Source organism: Heliangelus exortis, chromosome Z, assembly GCF_036169615.1.
Source record: "Heliangelus exortis chromosome Z, bHelExo1.hap1, whole genome shotgun sequence".
Taxonomy (NCBI): domain Eukaryota; kingdom Metazoa; phylum Chordata; class Aves; order Apodiformes; family Trochilidae; genus Heliangelus; species Heliangelus exortis.
Window position 1 is genome coordinate 21465421 of NC_092454.1, and position 8566 is coordinate 21473986.

At 42.6% G+C, this 8566-nt stretch overlaps 1 protein-coding gene across 1 annotated transcript; it reads left to right on the forward strand.

The window, feature by feature from the left end:
* Positions 1–334: 334 nt before the first annotated feature.
* On the forward strand, positions 335–2932 carry TAL2 (TAL bHLH transcription factor 2). Its single transcript, XM_071730594.1, has one exon. The coding sequence runs from the start codon at positions 367–369 to the stop codon at positions 715–717; it is 351 nt and encodes a 116-aa protein (XP_071586695.1). The 5' UTR covers positions 335–366; the 3' UTR covers positions 718–2932.
* Positions 2933–8566: the final 5634 nt, after the last annotated feature.

The following is an 8566-nucleotide window of genomic DNA, read 5'->3' on the forward strand; positions in this document are numbered from 1 at the left end:
GCTGCTGGGGAATTCTCAGGAGTCTGGAGGTGCTGGGCTAGTAGCAGCACCAAATAGTTGTATATGTAAATCAAACTCCATTTACTTCATTGTGAAGTCCTTATTCAACCGGTATCTGATTGCAACTGCAATGCTTATGATTGTGGCTATGGATGGGAATTAATTCTAAGGATTAGTATGAATCTGTGCAGGACATGCAGTACAAGGGTATCTGCCACAGAGGACAAAAACTAGGAATGCCTTGCACCACCACAGTGTGCTTGCTACTGATCAAGAGGTTACAGTGCCCCCAGAGCAGCAGCCTGTGTGAAAGCCAGGGGTGTGTAGCATTCACTCACCATCTCCTTTCCTTTGCAACTCCTCAGGATGACAAGGAAGATCACCAACACCAGGGAGCGATGGAGGCAGCAAAATGTCAACAGTGCCTTTGCCAAGCTGCGGAAACTTATTCCCACCCACCCGCCAGACAAAAAACTGAGCAAGAATGAGACACTGAGGTTAGCCATGAGATACATCAACTTCCTTGTCAAGGTCTTGGGAGAGCCAGGCCTGCAGCAGACAGCAGTGGCAGCACATGGCAGCATTCTGGGGTTCTTCCAGCAAGCCCCATGTCTGCAAAGCATGGAGGAGCTGACTCTGATTGAAAATTGCAGTGTCACCACTCCTGAAATGAGCAGCAATATAGTAGAGTGTTGGTCAGAGACATCATCTCCCTAGAGGGCAACGAGACATGCAGTCTTGGTGTTAGTTTGATATTGTCCCTCTTTTTGCATTATCTGTGTGTTCTTCCCCTATGTATTTCAATTATTTATTTATATTTATTACTGGATTGTTTGGTATATGTTTTTATTTAATAGGAAAGGAAATCTTGGGTCACCCAACAACCTGGAAGACCAAGTAAAAAACTTGCAGCCCCTGGGAACTTAGAAGGACATACTGCTGTCACAGCAGAGTCCAACAAATCAGGCCACAGAATTTCATCCAGTGTTCCTGGAAGGGAACAGGGTATTCTCCCGTGCTATTTCTAGGAAACACTACTGAGCTCAACAATGATGACTACACCACAAAATTTGTCCAAGACTGACGTCTAGCCTCATTAGTGAAAAAGTCTGACAGTTATGATAGTTACCACAGTTCACCAGCAGTTCCAAGGGCTAATTGGTCTCATTCTTGAACCTGTGAATCTTAGTTCCAGCCTGATTAATTTCTTTGAGCATACAAGTCCTAGGCCTTAATCCTGGCTACATCTTTCTCCATCAGACTGGAGGGATTCCTAGTGTCAGAACAAAACCCTATTAAACAAGATTAAACATCAGGTTAAAGCAAATATGTAAATTTAAAATAAAATGGATTCTTTACTTGGTGTGCAAAGAGCTGATCAACACACGGAGTCAAGATATTTGTATTTATTACAGTTCTACGCAGAAAAGGGTGGTTGGCATCTGAAGTGGCCAGCATACCTCAATTACAAACACATCATATTTATTTTGAACATGTAAACACACACCTCTATTCTCAACTATTGGTTAGCACTGTACCACAGTATCGACATGTTGATTTTATTTCTCACTTTCATTTAAAATTACAGTACCTGCTTACTAAAATACACATGCTCAGAGGGAGAGGGGTTTCAAACAGGTAACACAATCATTGAGGTGTGGGTTTCATGTTACAATGAACTAAGTTCACATAAAGGACACAGAAATAAGGAGCTTTCATGGCATAATTTCAATTTTAGCTGCAATATTCTGCTCTAGTTGTAAGTCTAGCAATATAATACTGCTGCCTGAAGGCAAAACAACTGCATATTTAACCCCAGAAACAGTGATCTTGGTTACAAAACCTAGACAATGGAATCCTGAGCTGCAGAGCATATGACAACATTACTCTTTGGTTTGTTATTTTTTATTTGTCTCTCATTTTAGAACACTCATAGGTGAGTTTCAGTGAGCTAAATAGTCAGAGTGAACCTCCTCTGTAGCAGTGATAGTGTGCATGTGAAGGAAACCAGTCAGATAAGCTGCAGGTGCCTTAATAGCCAGTCAAACAGGTTGGTGGCTGAATATCTTTGCTCTTCAGTAGCTGTAGCCATGGGGGAGGTCCTGTTTTGGGGAAGAGGTCACAGGAGAAAGGTGTCAGTGAAGCACTGTGTAAACCTCCATGGAAACCTACCTGTGCCAGGGTGCAGCAGCAGCTGGAGCACGTCAGGGCCTGCCAGAAGGTGCTGGGCAGGCGCCACTGGTGCACTCCAGTGCCCCTTGGGGGATTGGATCCTGGGGATCCAGTCACTGTCCCAGCCTTGCTTTGCTGCTGTGGAGGCAGTAGTGTGCTGTGCTCATCCTTGCTGTCACCAGTAAGATGCTGGTGCTGTGATGCAGGGTTGTGTGAAGCTGAGATAATGTCTGACCCAGGATGGGTACTGGGACCATGGATAAGCTTAGGGGCATTCTGTCTGTATACACAGGTGACTGTCTTTAAACTCCCTGCTTTTACATACCGTAGCTGAGGTTCCTCCATCTGGACACTACCCTAAATGGGCTGCTAGAGCAAAACCAAAGAAATCGGTGTAAATGTCTTCCATTTATTTCAGTGGATCAGTTCCCCATAGGGAACACCAGCCACTACGTTGCAGTGTTTATGTGATAAGCAGGATGTGATGCAATGAGCTGTGTTCAGGAGACACAGACAGAATGTGTGCACATAACAGGAATGGCTTTTCTGCATGAGAGAATTTGTCACCCCAAGCTGGGCTGCCTTTTAAAGCTTCACCAACCACCAAATGCACCAAAGAAGCCATGGCTGGCTCTTGCTAAGCATGTGTTCGACTGTTCTGTGTATTGACAGACAAAGGTCTGACAGGAATACAACTCCCTCTGTCTTGGGCTGGTGCTGTAGAGTACAGGCATGCTGGGGTACAGATTTTGACCAAAAACCAAACCAAAACAAACAGACAAACAAACAAGCTGAAAGAGTTCATGAGGTTGTGTTTGGTTTTTTGTTGGGTTTTTTTTTCTGAACAGTACTGATTTTCAGTTTGCTTATCCTTGCATTTCTGAGCTGTCAGGACTGAGGACTGGACTGAAAAGGAGATGAGTGGAAACTCATAGAGAGTGTTTTCATGGTCTGTGAAATCAGTACTGCATTCTCCTTGCCTTTACTCACTTTAATATTATGGACTGGAGTCACAGCCTCTTCTACACAGCAGCTTAAGCATGATGAGCCAAGTCCTTCTCCTCACTTTATGTTGACTTTCTGAAAGTTGTGGTGTGGTGGTGCTAATTGGTAGCAATCAGCCACTTGCTATCCCAGGAAACACAGGGCATCAAGGCAAGCTGGAACATCTCTTGAGCAGAGTTACTGTCCAGGGAAGGAGAAAGAATACCTGGCAATTTCGTAACGTAATGTGCTTGTTATATTTCCTTTCCTAAAAACTTCCCTTCTTGTTATTATTTGGGTTCATATCAGTGCTTTCTTTGTTCTCCTTTTCATTTAGGAGCTCCCTACTTTCATGTTCAGCATGGACTTGACTAGATATATCTACCAAAGATTCTAATTTTGGGGGATAAGGTTTTTTTCTTTGTGTTTTGTGGATTTCTTATCTCTATGATCATGAACAAAGATGGTGTAACTTACCCCACTGTGTGCTATATGTTATTTAATCTAATATATTCCAAATAAATTATTTTAAAAAATAATTTTTTCATTTTGAACTTCTCCAAAATTTCATTTTACATGTGCATACCACTTGGTAGAGGATACCAAAAACATTATAATGAAATTCCCAGTATGGGACTGTTCTACTGTTCAGCACTTGCACAGGAGTCTTAATGCTAGAAAGAACATTATCAGATGATGAAGAATGACATAAAACTTTTGCTTATTATTATGACTCTTTAAACTTCTTTGTGTAATTATATGTCAACCTACATGCTATGAAGATTTTGACCAGCTCTTGAAAAAGACAGATAAATAAAACTCCATTGTGCAACACTGTTGTATTTATCCTCCAAATGTTCACAATTAAAAAATATTTTAAACTACTCCTTTTTATAAGAAGAAGTCACCTTAAGGTATTAATTTAGTCTGTCATGATTTGGAGATGTTGACATCTCCAGGCACAACATACATACTGGACTGGAGTCCTGGCTCACATAAAAAGTTGAAGAGAACTTAGAACATAAAGCTGCTCTTTCTGGCTAACACCTGGTGGGAACAATCTAATCCCCAGCTGACTGTGGGGCTAGGACAAGAAGAAGCTTTAGGATGACACATGGAGAAGTTGGGAGGAAAAGACGGAAAATCACTGGGACATGAGGCCAATTTCAGTTTCACTCTTAACTGGATGTCTCACACCCTGACACTGTTCTATGATACAGCTAGAGGGACTTCTAAAAAAATCATTAAATAAGTAAATGTGAGGCTCAAAATATGTTGCTATACTAAGCAAGTAAATGCCACCTTGGAGAGGACCCTCTGCTCACAGCAGGTAATGCCAAATTAGTACTCTCAGAATGATGTCACTAAGTCCCCTGGAAGTTGACACCGTATAGCCATGTTAACACAATACTTTCCTGTGGATAATGGGGACTTACAGCATGGAGATGCACCATTTGGAGCTCACTTACATTGCTGCAGCAGCAGCAAACTCTTCAGCATAAATGTTCCAAGTCTTAAGTCTCCTACTGAGTCTCCTGGTTTTACCTAACAGTGTTAAATAGAGTTGCATGAGTAGCACCTTTTTGTCCTTTCTCAGGTTTTCTTTTTGGTGAGGATATGACTGTCAATAGTGCAAGGAAGACCAGCTAAGGTGTTATCTAGAAGCATCTTTGGTATGTTGTGATACACAAAAAGCATATGCAAAGTTAAAAGAGTCATGGCTCCCTCCAACACATGGTACTTCTAACCTGCACAGAGGGTGTGAGTGGTCCTCCCATTCTTTTATGATGCAGAAATCCTAGTGAGACATTTCTTTACTTGGAGTTTCCACCAGAATCAGAAGAATATAGCTCCACATTTCAGGACAAATGAGGATTACTTTCTTCCAGAGACTAGGTGCTAGGAGACAAGTGCTTCAGCTATGATGGAACCTAAGAGAACTGATGCCAGGAGAGGTGCAATATACGCTGTCCTTAAAAGTAACCCATGCAGCACCAGGAACATGCCTAATGCATTGCTCATCATGTCCACTTTCCCAGTATCTCCTTCATGGATATGGAGTGTAATTGAAGTTGGGAATTTTGGTTAGGGAAGGAAATAAATATGTTGCCACATATTTATTTGGCCTGAAATTCAGTGAATGAAAGCAGTGGCTGATGTAAACACAGCACTGACCATTCTACAGTGAATCCTAGATCTGCCAATTTTCTTCTGGAGTGCTGCTCATACTGAGTAAGACTTCATGGTGAGGAATGTACTCAACAGCCTTGCCAGTTTTACTGCGTCTAAATCGGAGCGGAGAAGGGTACAACAGGCAAAGCATAGAGAGGCTCACAGGATTCCTGAGTCAGCCAAATTAAATGGTAAAACAGAGTTGCTTTAAGGCATTAAAATTCATCCTAGCACCTTGGTCTGAGCAAAAAGCAGAAGCTGCAGGACTGCTGTGTTTCAGAGGCATACAGTTAATGAAGCATTTAGTTATTTATCTTGCAGTACCTAACTTTCTTCCACAAATTTCTTTGCTTCTAGGGAATGATATGCAGTGACCATGGTGAAAGTAGTGTGAACAAGGCAGATAGGACTTCAGTGCTTTGAAGTCTGTGTGATGAAAGAAGGTGCAGACAATGGGCAACTTAACTACTGACCTGTGGGGCTTGGGTCACTGGGGAACCAGACTTAAATCTAAAGGTCATTGACAAAGAGGCAGTCTAAATTCATCACTTTTCAGAGATGTAATAATATTTTTAATACAGCAGGTGCTGAGAGAATCAAAGAGACGAAGATGGGTGGAGGAAGAAACTTAAACAAGCATTCACATTACAGAAGGTAAAGATTGCCCAGTATCTCTTTTGTACATGTATCTGGTTGAATCTACTCATGATTTTTCTGTCTGTAAGACATGGGTAGCATTTTCATTGCAAGTTGGTCTATCTCTTCTCTAAAATAAAAAGGGTTAATCCCATAGCATTTTATTCCTTTCCCACCCCATTCCTGTGTGTGCAAACAAATGCACATCCATTGCCTCCATGCTTTTTTCTCTGCCATGGATTGCAAACCCAGCAGTTCACAACTGAAGACCCTGAGATCAGCTCCTTTGGGGAACTCCCCAGGGATCTTGATACAAAAGGAGAGGCAAAGAGCAACCAGCCTTTCTGGGAATACATCTCCCCTCCTGAGTATCAGCACCACAAAATAGCACAGAAGGTGCTCTGGATGAAGGGCAGAAAGAAGACAGTAAGATTCCTAGAGATCTCAGCAGTGGGCCTCAGATAAAGTCTCCAGCTTCTGTACTGGCAAGCAATGCAGAGAGTCACCCACAAGCATAGGGCAGATGATGTTTCCCATGCACCTATCTGTCCCATTATAGCTGTCCAGGGGCACAGTGAACAACACTGAGTATCTTAGACTCAGGGAAGATCCCTCACTTTCTTTGAAACTGCCTACTCTGCACCATGAAAGACAGATTCTTCTTACGTAGCCAAAACCTTACTGGAAATCTAAAGGATGGTGGTCCACGGACACAAAGTCTTCAGAGTGGCATTCTGCCTCCAGCTCCGGGAATAGACAAACTACATTTATGACTGATTTTCTCTTGGTGACTGCATTTGGCAAATCCTGGTGGATGGAAGAGTGCAGTCCCGGAGCTCAGAAAGTCTAAAAATAGCTAATATTAACAATCCCTTCAAATCACAGCAGAATTACTGAGCTCTGATACAGAGATGTACAATTAACCAAAATATAACCCACATTTTTTCCCAATTCAGGAATGCAGAGTATTACATTCAAGCTTTTAAATAGCTTTAGACTTACTGGAAAGACCTGTAGACTCTGAAGAAGAAGAAACTACAGTGCCTTAAGGCACTTTGAATGGAGGCTATTAGACCTAGTTTACCAGAGATGCTCAGGCTGGCTGACTGTGACCTGAACTATTCCAGAAGGAAGTATCTCACCCTTCTAAGAGGCTCTGCAGTGATCTCTGTGGGTATCAATAGCAAAAAGTTGGTTGCCAATTGGGAATCCCCGACAGAGCAAGTGAGCCTGGCAGGCTGCACTTGCCAAAACACTTGCTGCTGGCACAACCTGCTGTGCTGGGAAATGTTCCCACCACTTGAACAGGAACTGAAATTATTCAGTGTTGAAGGGAGCTGCCTGTTCTGGCTCTTACCCCTGAGCCATGCTGCAAACATTTTCCCTCAGTTTTCAGGCATAGAAGAGCAGACAGCTACTGTGTTTGGCACAGGACAGCCTAGACTTAAAGGCCACATATCTGCATAGACATATAGAATGAAAACGGACATTCCTCAGGACTTAAATTGGAAAGAATATTCATGGCAGGTAACTTCAGTAGGATAATTTTAGCTGTGAATTTGGAACATAGAGAAATGGACATCTTGCTTGCTTGCCTGCTTGCTTGTTTCATTGCTTTTCTTTTCTCTATCTTACCATTATTACCTCCTTGAAGACCGTATTGAAGTTCACTTAAAATCATAGGCAAATAAAAAACCCACAGATCTTACCACTGAAATAAAAACTATTCTTCTTTCAAACTAAGAAAGATGACAAGAATGAAATCAAGACTAATTGTCTGTGGAGAGAAAGCATGTTGGATGGTTATTACATGACTGCCAACATGGCTTCACTAAGGGCAAATGATACATCACAAATTTGGTGGCCTTCTATGGCAAGGTTGCAGCATTGGTAGATAAGGGAAGACGAACACTGATACAATATACCTGGACCTTGTGCAAAGAATTTTACAGTGTCCTGAATGACATCTTTGCCTCTCAATTGGAGACAAATGGCCTTGACGGATGGACCTCTCACAGAGCTGTAGTCAATGTCTGAATGTCCAAGTGGAGATCAGTGATGAGCAGCATTCCTTAGGAGGTGGTATTTGCTCTGCTATTATTCAACAACTTTGTCAGTGACATGGACAGTGGGATTGAGTGCAACCTCAGGAAGTCTGCCAAAGACACCAAGCTGTGTTGTGTGGTTAACACACTGTAGGAAAGGAATGCCATCCAGAGGGACGTGGACAGGCTTGAGAGGTGGGCCTGTGTAAACTGCATGAAGTTCAACAAGGTTCTGCACAGAACTCAAGGCAATCCCAAGCACAATTACAGGTGGATAGAGAATGGGTTGAGAACAGTCCTGAGGCTAAGAACCTGGGGGTTTTGGTTGATGAGAAGCTCAACATGAGCTGGAAATGCTCATTTGCATCCCAGAAAGCCAACCCTATCTGGAGCTGACCAAAAAAAGCATGGCCCACTGGCTTGCAAAGGTGATTCTCCCCCTATAATCCACTTTTGTGTGACCCCCACCTTGAGTACTGTGTCCAGTTCTGGAGTCCACAATACAAGAAAGGCAGGGAGCTTTTGGAACAAGTCCAGAGGAGGGCCATGAAGATGAT